The sequence below is a fragment of the Hylobates moloch genome, unplaced genomic scaffold (assembly GCF_009828535.3).
Source record: "Hylobates moloch isolate HMO894 unplaced genomic scaffold, HMol_V3 SCAFFOLD_16, whole genome shotgun sequence".
NCBI classification, from domain to species: Eukaryota; Metazoa; Chordata; class Mammalia; order Primates; family Hylobatidae; genus Hylobates; species Hylobates moloch.
Window position 1 is genome coordinate 43,696,221 of NW_026652291.1, and position 14,787 is coordinate 43,711,007.

The 14,787-nt window shown below is 41.4% G+C and overlaps 1 protein-coding gene across 2 annotated transcripts in view; it reads right to left on the bottom strand.

Moving 5' to 3' along the window:
- The window catches only part of SNAPC1 (small nuclear RNA activating complex polypeptide 1), a 33,912-nt gene extending 31,637 nt beyond the window's left edge, over nucleotides 1-2,275 (bottom strand). For both annotated transcript variants that reach the window (XM_032134755.2, XM_058429800.1), the window contains exon 1: nucleotides 2,093-2,275. In XM_032134755.2, coding sequence (XP_031990646.1) covers nucleotides 2,093-2,220 — 128 coding nt within the window. In that variant the 5' untranslated portion in view covers nucleotides 2,221-2,275. The remainder of the gene's footprint in view (nucleotides 1-2,092) is intronic.
- Nucleotides 2,276-14,787: the final 12,512 nt, after the last annotated feature.

Here is a 14,787-nt window from a genome sequence, read left to right on the forward strand (position 1 = left end):
TAGCTAAGTTTTCCTTAAATGCATTTTTCCCCCCAAGAAGTGGTACAGTGGAATACTATGGATTTTAGAAACAGGCAGATACATAGTTTCCTGCATCTGCTCTACAATCCACTGTCTTTGTAATGGTGGAGAAATTACTTAACCTCTTTAAGACAAGGATAATTATACCTGCTTTTTATATATAACTGTCTTACGCAATAAATAAAGCTATAAATACATTGCATTTAGTAGCCATTTAAAAAAAAATTAGTCTCTCTTTTATTAACTGTACAACAAAGAGCTCTTCATCCTCCATTCCTTGCAATTTAAAAACTACAAAGGCAATTTGCTTACACTGACAAAGAGAAAATGAGTTTTTACATTTTGTTCAGAAAAACAGTTTTAATCGTAAGGTTTAACTCATTCAGAAAATCAGTTATTTAGCCTTTTCAATATTATATGTACTATGCGAATAAAAATAGATTCATCCAGTCACTGTCCTCACAGAGGTCAGTCTAGTCAAAGGAAAATTTTAAAACGGTAGTAATAATGAACATTTGACCAGCCTGGCCAACATGGTGAAATCCCGTCTCTACTAAAAGTACAAAAATTAGCCAGGCTTGGTGGCACGAGCCGTAGTCCCAGCTACTCGGGAAGCTGAGGCAGGAGAATCTCTTGAACCCGGGAAGTGGAGGTTGCAGTGATACGAGATCGCACCATTACACTCCAGCCTGGGTGACAGCGAGACTATGTCTCGAGAAAAAAAAATAATAATAATGAACATTTATTGAGCACTTAGAATGCATTTCTGATATATCAGCTCATTTAATCTTCACAACTACTATGAGGTTTATCATTGCCTCTATTTTACAGATATGGCAACTCAAGTAACTTGCCCCAAGTCATAGTGGACCCTGCAATCAAATGCAGCCAGTTGGGTTCCATAACCTATGCCCTTAACAATCCCACACTGCCTTTTCAACTATACCATTACAACAAAATGTGGAAAGCGGTGAGATAAAATAAAAACAGGGTGCTATGGGGGGAAAAAACATGAACAGCGTACTCAGTCTAGAAGAGAAAAAAGACTTCCCCCTAGGAAGTCATTTGAGCTTAACCCTGAGTGAATAATAAGGTGGACAAAACAAGAGAGTTGCGGCGGAAACTCCAGGATTAGGAAAAGCCTGTGGAGGGCCAAAAAAAAAAAAAAAAAAAGCAGCTGCTGGAGCAAGAAAGTGAGTGCATGGAGGGGACTGGCAGGTGAAGCTGGAGAGATACGCAAAGGCCAGTGAGGAATGGTCTTGGCAAGTCAGAGAATTCAAGCGTTATCCCAAAGGCAATGGGCACCACTACAGAGTAATAAGCCGGGGAGTGACATGATCAAATTTGCACTTTTGAAAAACAACTTTGGGCCGGGCGCGGAGGCTCGCTTCTGTAATCCTAGCGCTTTGGGAGGCCGAGGCGGGCGGATCACGAGGTCAGGAGTTCGAGACCGGCCTGGCCAACATAGTAAAACCCCGTCTCTACTAAAAATACAAAAAATTAGCCGGGCGTGGTGCCGGACACCTGTAATCCCAGCTACTCGGGAGGCTGAGGCAGGAGAATCACTTGAACCTGAGAGGCAGAGGGTTGCACTGAGTCGAGACCGCGCCACTGCACTCCAGACTGGGCGACAAAGGGAGACTCCATCTCAAAAAAAAAAAAAAAAAAAAGACAACTTTGGTTGTTGTAGGAAAGATTAATTCAATTTTGAAGGGTTTTGTCTTTGCTTGTGTGTTTTTAAACATGAGGTCCTAGAACAAGACTGGGGAAGGGCAAATGATAGTGGCCTGGGTCAGGGTGGAGGCAGTGGAGATGGAGAGAGGAGTTTAGAAGGGAGGCCAGGCAGAGACGCATATTTGGGAGGAGGCCGCAACAACCATCAGGGCACAGTGAAATAGAGCAGGGAAAGCGCGTTGCCTGCGCACAGGGGAAGGTCCAGGAGTGATGGAGGCAACCTTCGGTGACTGCCGCTCTTCTCAGCCCTTCCCAAGTGCAGTATCGCCGGGAAGGGGGCAACTTTCTACCCCACCTGCGGGCAGGGAGAGGCGGGTAGTGGACAAGAAACACCCACCAGAAGATAGTCCCGAACTTCATGTTTCTCCAGAGCTCCGTGAAGTCCTCGAAGCGTACACTGTCCATCTCCTGGAAGCGGCTGAGCAGCGCCTCGCAGTCGGTCTGCAGGCCGGGAGGAGTCCCCATTGCACCCAAAGCCCGCACGCCTCCGAAGCCCGCACACCTCTAACGGACCAGCCAACGGTGGTCGCCCAGGAAACCAAGCCCGAACGGCCCGCCCCCTACGGCGTGCGCACACGCGCTCTGTGACGCATTATCCGGCACCTTTAGCTCCGCCTTTATCCGGGCTCTTGCCACCGGTCGTGTGCTTACTGCGCGTGCGTGAAAGCGTTCTGCTGTTTTACTGGCTGAGATTGCTTTCACCTAGAGTGCTAAGATCCATTCTTCTACTGAAGAGGTTTCATTGAAGAGGTTTACGTCTAAAGTGTTGTGTTTGCTCACGAGCGGTTTTAGGTCTTCATTTTCCGCTAGGTTATGTAACTTGACTTTACCCTTACTAGCACTCTCCTTTAAAGTGACCCTAGTGTGACATAAGTGAACTTTTGAGCTGGGAAAGAACAGTCCCAACCCGAACCCCACCCCCACGTGGGAAGAGAAGCTAAAGAAGGCTTGCTAGTGAAACAAACTGCACTCATTCTCCTTCTGGTCATCGAGAACCCTAATACTCTGTACCCACATAATACGATGCTTAATGCGTGGCCCTCTCTTTGTAGTCCTGGTATTCTGCAACCACTCTTGAAAAGAAAAGCTGTATTTCATACCCTCTTGTAAACAGCTCCCCTCCTGCCCTGCCACGCATTCACCCCAGTGCTACATAGTACTTAGCAGAAAATACCTGCTTGTTATATTATTATTTGGATGAATTGACTTTTTGTGTACACGCTGCCACCTAGCTTCCTTCCTCCAGGAGCTAGCTATGGAGTAACATTTTGAACTTTAGACCATTTCTGTGATTGAAAGGTATGCTATCATTCTTTAGGAGACGTATCCTGATAATATTAGAAAAACACCGGGCTTTCTGTCTGTAAATGGAGTATCAACTCACTTTACTTTTCTGATCCTTGACCTGTTTTTTTGTTTGTTTTTTGGATTTGTTTGTTTTTTGTTTGGAGACGGAGTTTCGCTCTTGTTGCCCAGGCTGGAGTGCAGTGGCGGGTCTCGGCTCACTGCAACCTCCGTCTCCCGGGTTCGAGTGATTCTCCTGCCTCAGCCTCCCGAGTAGCTGGGATTACAGGCATGCACTACTCCAACCGGATTTTTTTTTTTTTTTTTTGTATTTTAGTAGAGACGGGGCTTCACCATGTTGGCCAGGCTGGTCTCGAACTGCTAACCTCAGGTGATCCACTCCCCTCGGCCTCCCAAAGTGTTGGGATTACAGGCGTGAGCCATTGCACCCTGCCCTCTTGACCTGTTTTTTTAATGTTATGTAATATTTTATGTCACAGAAAAATTTATGCGATGTGTGAGATAAAAAGCATAGCAGTTAAACACCTGTGCACCTTTCACCTGTGTAGGAACCAGAACATTACCAACACCTTCACATCAATTCTGCGATTTCCTCCCCTGACCTATTCCTTTGACTGTACCCTACTTTAATCACAACTACTGGTTGGGCGTGGTGGCTCACGCCTGAAATCCCAACACTTCGGGAGACAAAGGCAAGAAGATCGCTTGAGCCCAAGAGTTGGAGACCAGCCTGGGAAACATGGTGAAAATTAGCCGGGCATGGTGGTACACACCTGTAGTCCCAGCTACTCAGGAGGCTGAGTTTGGGAGGATCACTTGAGCCTGGGAGGTGGTGATTACAGGAGGCAGAGGTTGCAGTGAGCCGAGATCATGCCACTGCACTCCATCCTGGGCTACGGAGTGAGATCGAATCTCAAAAAATAAATAAATAACTACCTCGAATTTTGTTTCTCTTTCTCATGTATATATTTTATCACATATGTATGTATATTTAAACGGTATATTTTTTAGTTGTGGTTGGTTTTGAGTTTTATGAAAATGGTATTGCAACTGGCTGGGCGCAGTGGCTCATGCCTGTAATCCCAGCACTTTGGGAGGCCGAGGCGGGTGGATCACGAGGTCAAGAGTTCGAGACCGGCCTGATCAACATAGTGAAACCCCGTCTCTACTAAAAATACAAAAATTAGCTAGGCATAGTGGCATGTGCCTGTAATCCCAGCTACTTGGGAGGCTGGGGCAGGAGAATCGCTTAAACCCGGGAGGCGGAGGTTGCAGTGAGCCCAGATCGCACCACTGCATTCCAGCCTGGGCGACAGGGCGAGACTCTGTCTCAAAAAAAAAAAAAAGAAAAGAAAATGGTATTGCAATTTGTAATATATATTATCTGAATTGCTTTTAAAACTTGTTTCCAAGATTGACTCATATTATTACTCATAACTAGTTCATTCCTTTTCACTGCTATATAATATTCTAGTGTGCAAAAATATACTGTTTATTCATTATTTCCTCAATGGAAATTTAAGTAGATTCCAGATTTTTCTATTATAAACAATACTACTTTGATCACTTGTATATGTCACCTTTGTAGGGTTGTCAGATAAAATACAAGAGGCCCAATTAAATTTGATTTTCAGATCAACTAAAAAATTATTCATTGTTTATCTAAAATATAATTTAACTGGGCATATTATATTTTTGTTTGCTAAATATGGCAACTCTACTTATATGCTGCAAGAATCTAGAGTATATACACCTAGGATCAGAATATATACCTACCATTATCATCACTGTTAAATAATAAGAGGTGCAAGTGTTCAGCTTTATAATTTTAAATTGTTTTTTAGAATAGCTTGACTTGGCCAGGCGTGGTGGCTCATGCCTGTAATCCCGGCACTTTGGGAGGCCAAGGCACGCAGATCACTTGAGGTCAGGAATTCAAGAACAGCCTGGCCAACAGGATAAAACCCTGTCTCTACTAAAAATACAAAAATTAGCCGGGCGTAGTGGCATGCACCTGTGGTCCTAGCTACTTGAGAGGCGGAGGTATGACAATCGCTTGAACCCGGGAGGCAGAGGTTGCAGTGAGCCAAGATCCCACCACTGCACTCCAGCCTGGGTGACAGAATGAGACCCTGTCTAAAAAAAAAAAAATAGAATAGCTGGACTGATTTTCACTTCACTAGCAGTGCATGAGAGTTCCTACTTGAGCCATATCATCTCACAAATTTGGCTTCTAATTGCGGTCTTAATACACATTTCTCTGATTACTAATGTGGTTGTGCATCTTTTCAAATTCTGATTTTCTATTCATATTTCCTCTACTGTGAAATGCTTGTTTATATATTTTGTCTATTTTTCAATTGTGGCATTTAACTTTTTTATATTGATTTGTAGAAGCACCTTATATATTCTGGATACTGAACTGGTGTTTGTACTATGTGTTGTTGTTTATTTACTAGCTTGTTTTTATTTACTATCTTTATGGTGATTTTTTATGTATAGAAAATTTTTTAATATAGTCAAAATTTAAAATCTTCTCTAATAAGGGCTCTTGTATCTGAAAGTCATAAATATTTCCCCTATATTTCATTATTAGTATAACTAATAAATCTTGAATGCTCAATGACTTCACACAAACTAAGCTTGTTTTCCTTTCACATTAAGTTCAATTAATGACAGGATGGGGTGAGGAGGGTTCTGCTTCAAGCAGTCACCTGGGGACCAAGACTGATAAAAACTCTGCCATCTTCAGTGACTGGCTTTCAAGGTCACCTTCAGCACCTTGAGTGACTTGGCTGGGCTGTTTTAGTGAAGACATCTAGCCTGTAGACTGGAGAAGAACGAGAATGTGGAAGATTGCATGAGAGACTTTTATGGGCCAGGCCTGGAAATGGTATGCACTCAAAGGGTGGTTCACTGACTACTACTGGTCTGCAAACTGTTTATTACCTCTCCATCTCACAATAGTACAGAAATTAAGAATAAGTGCTGAGATGGTTTGGCTCTGTGTCTACACCCAAATCTCATCTCGAATTGTAATCCCCACTTGTGGAGGGACAGACCTGTAATCCCCATAGGTTGAGGGAGGGAGGTGATGGAATCATGGAGGAGATTTCCCCCATGCTGTTCTCATGATAGTGAGTTCTCAGGAGATGTGATGGTTTTATTAGTGTTTAACAGTTCCTCCTACACACACACACTCTCTCTCCCCTGCCACCATGTAAGATGAACGGACCTTCCACCCTGATTGTAAGCTTCTTGAGGCCTCCCTAGCCATGCGGAACTGTGAGTTGATTAAACCTCTTTCCTTTAAAAATTACCCAGTCTCAGGTGTATTTCTTTACAGCAGTGTGAAAACAGACTGATACAAGTGCATATTAACTTTATATAGCAATTTGATGGAGTAATTTGATATGACTTTTTCGATTTTTAAAAATAATTTAATTTTATTAAAGTTTACAAAAGTATTGGTCCATGATAGATTGGGGGCAAATGGTTCATTACAACAGGTAATTTGCGAAACACTGTTATACACCATTTCAGTCCACATTCCATTGGCCAGAACTCAGTCACATGGACCCATTCAGGTGCAAAGGTGGCTGAGAAATGTCATCCCTAATTAGGCAACCTCTCCCCAACAATAGTTCCAATCTCTGGAAAAGGTGCACACATCTTTGTTGGATCATGTATTAGCTCATTCCTGCTGCTATAACAAAATACCATAAAATAGGTAACTTACAAACAACAAAAATTTATTTATCACAGTTCTGGGAGGCTGGGAAGTCTAAGATCAACATGCTGGCAGATTCTGTGCCTGGTGAGGGCTGCTCTCTGCTTTCAAGATGGCACCTTGTTGCTGTGTCCTCAATGGCATAATAGTGGAAGGACAAAAGAGGCCTAGCTAGTTCCCTCCAGCCCTTTTATAAAATCACTAATCCCATTCATGAGTCCTCATGACTTAATTACCCGCTAAGGCCCTACCTCTTAATGCTATCACATTGGCAATTAAGTTTCAACACCTTAATTTTGGGAGACATTCAGACCAGAACAGACTGCCAACATGTCTGCTGCAATTTTATCCAGAAACTCTGAAAGTATTACCTTTCACTTTTAATTTATTGTCATCCATCTAAAAATTTATTTCTATGTATGGTATAAGGATCCTATTTCACTTTTTTCCGTATGTATAACCATATGTATGTATATGTATTTTCCGTATGTATAATTTTCCAGCATCTGTTATTGAATAGTCCATCCTTTCCCAAAATTCAGTTCTGTTATATGTCAAGTTGCATGGCTAATTGCAACCAGTACACAACTGTATGGCTTTGTACCTGTTATTAAAATACCAAACCATAGTGCAGTATTTCCATTACTGTTAGTATAACAGTTACCACTCTAAGCCTCCTTAGTACTCTCAACCCAAACACTTGGGCCCCCCAGGCCACAAATCCCTCAACCTCCCAGCCTCTAAAACTGAAGTGGTTAAGCCTGGCACAGGAAGAGACCTTCAGTGCCGGCTCCAGCTTCAGTCTACTCCTAGGGTTGTTATCTACTTTCAAGGCTCCATTTAGATTTCACTTCTCTAACACCACACTCTAATTACTATAGAGTATCTTGACTGTCCTTGAATTTTCACTTTTTCATATAAATTTTAAATTTGACTTATCAAATTTCTCTGATAGTGCCATTGGGATTTCAATTGAATTACATTAAATCTGTAAGTCAATTTGGGAAGGAATAACATCTTTTTTTTTTTTTGAGATGGAGTTTCACTCTCGTTGCCCAGGCTGGAGTGCAATGGCGCGATCTCAGCTCACTGCAACCTCCAACTCCGGGGTTCAAGTGATTCTCCTACCTCAGCCTCCCCAAGTAGCTGGGATCACAGGCATGTGCCACCATACCCAGCTAATTTTGTAGTTTTGGTAGAGATGAGGTTTTACCATGTTGGTCAGGCTAGTCTCAAACTCCTGACCTCAGATGATCCACCCACTTCTGCCTCCCAAAGTGGTGGAATTATAGGCATGAGCCACTGCACCTGGCCAAAATAATATCTTTATTGTATTATTTCTATCCACAAACATTTCTTTAAGTCACCTGTAGCATCTTTACTGAAGTTTCATAATTTTTCTCCCTTAACTTTTTACTTGTCTTTTGTTAAGATTTTTCTTATATGTCTTATGTTTTTGTGTGGCTATTGTATTTACTATCTTTGACTGTGTTACATTTTCTAACTGCTTGATTCCAATACATAAACATGCAATTGAATTATATATATATTTATCTAGTATCCAGTCCCCTTGTTAAACTCCTATAATAATTTTTCTGTTGATTCTTTTAGGCTTTCTATATAGATGATATCTGCAGCTGTGAATAACAGTAGTAATGATAGTTTGCTTTTTCCTTTCCAATCCTTATCGCTTTTATTTCTTTCCCTCTTACTTCATTTCCCAGGCTAAGACTTCCCATACTGTTAAAGATAAACCTGGGAGAATGGGTGTGTGCCTGTTCACTAATGTACCATCAGCATCTATAAGTACTTGCTACACAGTAGGTGCTCAGTGAAGAATCTAGTGATGTTTTTATTTCAGTTATTTTACTTTTTAGCTCTAGAATTTCTATTTGGCTCTTTTAAAAATAATTTCTAGCTATTTGTGTTCTGTATTTGATGAATTATTGTCACCATATATTCCTCTACATCTTTAAGCAGAGTTTCCTTTGATTCTTTGAATATACTTTTAATGACTAAAGTCTTTATTAAAAAGTCAGCCATTGAGCTCTCTGTTATGTAATTTCTCTTGCATCCTTTTTTCCTGTGTATAGATCAAATTTTCCTGTTTCTTTTCATATCGCATACATTTTTTATTAAAGATTTGATACTTTAGACAATTTATTGTATAAATCTGGGTATTGATTGCTTCCCCTTCTGGAGCTTATTGATTTTGTTTACTTATTTATTTGTTTACTTACTTGACTGGAGTATTTTAGTGAAGTCCAGTTCCCCAGATCAGTGTGAAGCTTCTGATGTTGCTCCTCAGAGACTGCAGCCTTGACCTTCCTTAGACCCCTCAGATAGTGGTTTTACCAGTAATCTTTGTCTTTCCCCATCTGTCTGTTAAACTGTCTGTCTTTTAGTATGCACCCAGCTGTTAAGAGTCCACTAATTGCTAGCTGAGTGCTCTGTTGTTTTTGACAATGCCCTGGGAGAATAAATTACTCCATTGTCTAATCCGATTAAATTTAGGCTCCTTTGCAGAGGTAGTTTTTGAGTTTAATCTTGAGGTTTGCTCTGATCCCAGGAAGGCTCTTCTTAGCCATCTCTTCCCTAGCTTTCTCTGGTAAACTAGTGGTCTGCAGTTTAGCTTGTTGCTTTTAGAAGGTACTAGCCTCCTCTTAATTGCTTATAACCAAAATATCCATTGTTTTCAAGAGCACCTTTAGGTTCAAGTTTTCCTCTACTCCGTTCCAAATAAACTAATTTCTTCTGGGAAGAGCTTCAGAATTTTCTTTTCTTATGGATGTTTCTCCCCCTGAGCAAAATCTCTGAGCCACTGCTCCAGCCAGAGCTGAGGATGGGGACGATCACCTTCTTCTCTCAGAGTAAATCTCCTGCATTTTTTTTTTTTTTGAGACGGAGTTTTGCTCTTGCTCCCCAGGGTGGAGTGCAGTGGCGCGATCTTGGCTCATTGCAACCTCTGCCTCCCGGATTCAAGCGATTGTCCTGCCTCAGCCTCCCAAGTAGCTGGGATTACAGGCACCTGCCACCATGCCTGGCTAACTTTTTGTATTTTTAGTAGAGACGGGGTTTCACCATGTTGGCAAGACTGGTCTTGAACTCCTGACTTCAAGTGATCCGCCCGCCTTGGCCTCCCAAAGGGCTGAGATTACAGGCGTGAGCCACCACGCCCGGCCGACTCTCCTGCTTTATGAGCAAGGCTCTGCAAGGGGGAAGTAGCTTCCATTCATTCTTCTCAGCTTGCCTGTCCTAGCATGGAACTCGCACCCTAGATGTGAGCTGCAGTAAGGGCAACTGGGGCTCCACTACTCTCGGTCTGCTGCACCTGGGATAGAGCCACTGCTCTATGAATGCAGTCTGAAAGGAGGAAAGGAGTCCCCAGTCTTTCCATTCTCCACGCCACACTCATCTGGAATTTAGCCTTTGCAACAGAACATGAGAGCGGGTAGAAATGCTGGCAGCTTGTCCCTCCAGGGAGATACACGACATGGTTTGGATGTTTGTCCCTTCCAAATCTCATGATAAAATGTGATTCCCAATGTTGGCGGTAGGGCCTGGTGGGAGATGATTGGATCATGGAGGTGGATCCCTCACGAATGGTTTAGCACCATCCCCTTGGTGATAAGTGAGTTCTTGTTCAGTTAGTTCACACAGGATCTGGTTGTTTAAAAGAGTCTGGGACCTCCTCTTTCTCTCTCTTGCTCCCTCTATCACCATGAGATGTGCTGGCTCCCCCTTCACCTTCTGCCATAATTGAAAGCTCCTGAGGTCTCATCAGAAGCCAAGCAGATGCTGGTGCCATGCTTCCTATACAGGTTGCAGAACCATAAGCCAATTAAACCTCTTTTCTTTATAAATTACCAAGCCTCAGGTACTTCTTTTAGCAACACATGAGTGGACTAACACAGAAAATTGGTACCAGGATTGAGGCATTGCTATAAAGATGTGGAAGTGGCTTTCAAACTCTAAACCAAAAGGTATCTAGAACAAATCTCAATCAATTTAGAAAGCTTATTTTCCCAAGGTTAAGGGCACACTGGTGACACAGCCTCAGGAGGTCCCGAAGACATGTGCTCAAGGTGATTGTGTTGCTTTTGTACATTTTAGGGAGCCATGAGACATCAATCAATATGTGTAAGATATGTGTAAGATATACATTAATTTGGTCCGATTAGGCAGGATAACTTCATATATAAGTTTTACTCCTAAATAAGACATTGTTCTCAGCTTGACTTTTCCCTTGGTTTAGTGATTTTGTGGTTTTGAGATTTATTTTCCTTTCAGAGAACTGAGTAATGGGCAGAGGCTGGAAGAGTTTGAAGGGCTCAGAAGACAGGTAGATGAGGGAAAGTTTGGAATTTCTTAAAGACTGGTTAAATGGTTGTGACCAAAATGCTCATAGTCCTCTACTGGGATCTGGGGGAAGAAGGAGACACAAATACACACACATATGATGAGTGAGGCTACAGATCAGTTTTTATTAGTAAAAAAGTATCTAAAACACCTCAACTACTTTCGAAAAGTGTACCTTTGCTTTCTATGAAATTCTATTTGAGGAAACCACAATGAATTTTCCTGAAGGAAACAAATGAAAATAAAATGTAAAATGTAGTGAGCTGTGGATATGCAGAGGCGAAGTTATTTATTCTAAACAATACCTGGCTTTGTACTTTACAATACATTGTGCAATCAAAACATACCAATTATTATAGAGATTAAGGCTCCAAGCTTTTTCCGTATTCTATACACTCATCTCCCTTCTGTCCAACAAGATTATCTTCTCCCAAAGGATTCTGAATAGTTGGCATACAATAAAATCAAAAAAGTAAAAAGGCCAAAAAACCACCCCCCCAACCCACCAAAATAAAAACGGCACCAAGTGGGATAGCTAAAGTTTCGAGATCCTTAACTAGGCATATCTCAACGTGCTTTATTTAAAATAAACGAACTCGCTGAGTGCCTTAAGAGGAATATATTTAAATAAACATAGAACTCCTCTATTTTTTATTAGATGTCTAATTTTTTAAAAAAAGTATTATATAGCTAACCACGATCCAATCTGTTAGAACTCAACTTTTTCTATTCTACAAAGAAAAAGCTTCATACCCCAAAGCATTTGCTTGGGAATTTCGGGAGACAGCTCTTCTGCAATACATCAAGTCCCATTCGCCCACGCCCACCCATCTAACAAACAAAGTTTGGGGAAGCACTAGGCTTCCGACTTTGACAAGTCCCAGAAGACAAAGCCCAAGGCTGACCCCCCCACGCCTGGCGCCGCCCGTTCGCAGGCCAGGAGCGGCCAGGGCCTCCCGCATGCGCTCCCACACGTACGCGGAGCAGGCAGCAGCCACTCCACCGCGCACACGCAGCCGCCTTCCGCGGCTGGAGCCCCGTAACCCACGGGTGGGGCCGCGGGCGGGGTCCGGGACTGCGGTGCTGCGCCCGAGCACGTACTGAGGCGTGGCCTGCCGCGCGCCGGGCGGGGCTCGGGAAGTTTCTCGGGTTGGCTTGAGTTTCGCATCCTCATCATGTAGCGCCAGCCGCACCAGGAACAGAAGGGTGCCGGGTCCCTTCCGCATGCTTGGTATTTTCCCCGCGGGGCTCTGACCGCTGGGGAAGACACCTGCTCTCAGGCACCTGTCTTTCCTCTCCGTCCCAGAATGGAGCCAAGACAAGGGAATAAAGAAAATTAAATAGTACACGGAGATCGGGTGTCTGGGCAGCGTCTTGGAAAAACTATCCACTACAGGTAAGAATAAAAATTATGTCCAAACCTCTGAAAGGTGTGAACATATCAAAGCTCCAGAAGGCGTTCATAGGAAGATTTATGGTAAAGTATAACTTTTATCCTACAGGGAGACTATTTTGTATCGAATTCCACTATTTCTCTGTAAAATGATCTGGGACGACAGGTTCACCTCTATTTAAAGGAACGAAATAGGAGCAAAGTGGTTAGTGGAAAACTTAAAAAAAAAAAAGTAAAATTTTTTTTTCTTTACATTTTTGTTGGTTCCAGCTAGCAACATGTTTGCAAAGGTTTTATTTAACCAAATCTTAATGTTGAAAAAAAGAAAAAAGAGGATTCTTTACTCTGCAACTTGTTTTAGGTATTGCTACTTAAAAATTTTGAACTTTTAGATTAAGTTTCTACAAAGCGAGTAATTTTAAGTTCATCTTTTCTGTACAGAGGTTTCTAGGAGGAAAGTAAGATTTGGGATGATAATCGTGAGGTTATAAAAACTTAAACATATCTATTATGCCATTAAGTCAAAACAGCTCTGGGAAAAAATACCATACATTGATACAGTCTTTTATAGTTTGTGCTTTCCCATTCACTACCTCGTTAATGTGAGTTAATGTCTCCATAACTGGAGATCTCAATCTCTAGTTCAAATTCAGAACCCACTAAATAGCGCTTGAAAACACTTTTATTCATTTGTATTTATGCCCTGCCACTCCTCTTAGGACATTCCCTCAATGTGTTATGTGATCTCATTACTTTCAAGTGACATCGGACCCTCAGTTTTCAACACCTCCATTGCCGCCTTCTGTTTGCTATTTAAACAAACAGTTAACAATGGAGAAAAGGGTATGATCAACTGGATTGGCTAGCACTGCACGGTGGTTAGCTCTATGGGCTTTGGAGTCACTGATGGCCACCTCATCACTTCTTCAAGACTATATACTGTATAGATATACTCCTCCCTTATCTGGTACTGCTATGAATGAACTATATATAGCATTTAGATCTCAAATGAAGATTTACCCAAGCTCTAAAAGTAATAGATGGCAGACCAAAAATGTAAGCTTAAGTCTCCTGACTCTAAAGTCAAACTTAGAACTTGGTTTGTTTTTAATGATACTGCATTAAAAAAATTAAAATAGCTTTATTCTTTTTCTCCTGTATTTTTATGGAATAGCTACATTTCTTTTATACTCAGAACATACATTCTCATTTTTCTGGGTTATGAGTATAAAAGAAATACAGCTGTTTCATAAAATAAGGAGGGGAGAGGAATATTAAGGAGAGAAAACAACTATTCTAGAATTATAGTTGCCAGGGTTGGGTTATAAGCCTTGGATTAAACCATTATGAAGAAATTTGTGACGGTGCATAAAATTGGGAAGGGCTAGTTCTACTATTCCGTAGCTTAAAGCACTCCAAATAGCTTGTTTTCTCAGTGACTGAGCAGTGGGTACTTGCTTCCTTCCAGCTGTACTGTCCTTTAACGTGGCTTTCCCTTCTCAATGCTTTCAGAAGTCATTTTCCTGAACTCCTGGTCATTACATAATCTACTCATTTACAAATAGTTTTCAACTGAAGCTAATTTGCTACATAAGTATAATTTTTTGTTTTGTGACCTGTGAATACTAAGCAACTACTTTACGCTAAAATACCACTTCTAGTATACTACTATCTGTAACTAAATGTTGAAGCACTTTGGGTCACAGTGTTTGTGCTTAAGTATACCTGTGCCCCCCCCCCCCAAATTTTGCACTGAATCTTAGTATTGTTAACTTTTGTTCCAAAATTTTCATACAATTGTAATCACTGTCCTCCATTGTAAGATAAAAACAGTTACCTAAGAGATCTGTGGCTCAGTTCCTTTTGTTCAGTATATATACCTCAGGGTACAGGACCTAAGGCTCTGGCACTTCCTACATAATTTGTTCATAAAAATAATTTTCTGTACCTGTAGGTGCAGGGATTCATAGTGATTTTTCGGTTTTAAAAAAATATCTTTCTACACTGTCTGATTTTTAAAAATGAGATTATCAGTATAAAAGAAATACAACTATTTCGTAAAAGAAAAATACAGGAGGAAAAGAATAAAGCTACTTTGTTTTCAAATCCTTAAAACAAAAACAAACCAAATTTGTTCTAAGTTTGACTTTAGAGTCAGGAAACTTAAGCTTACATTTTTGGTCTGCCATCTACTACTTTTAAAACTTGGGCAATTTATTCATTTGAGGTCTAAATTTATTAATCT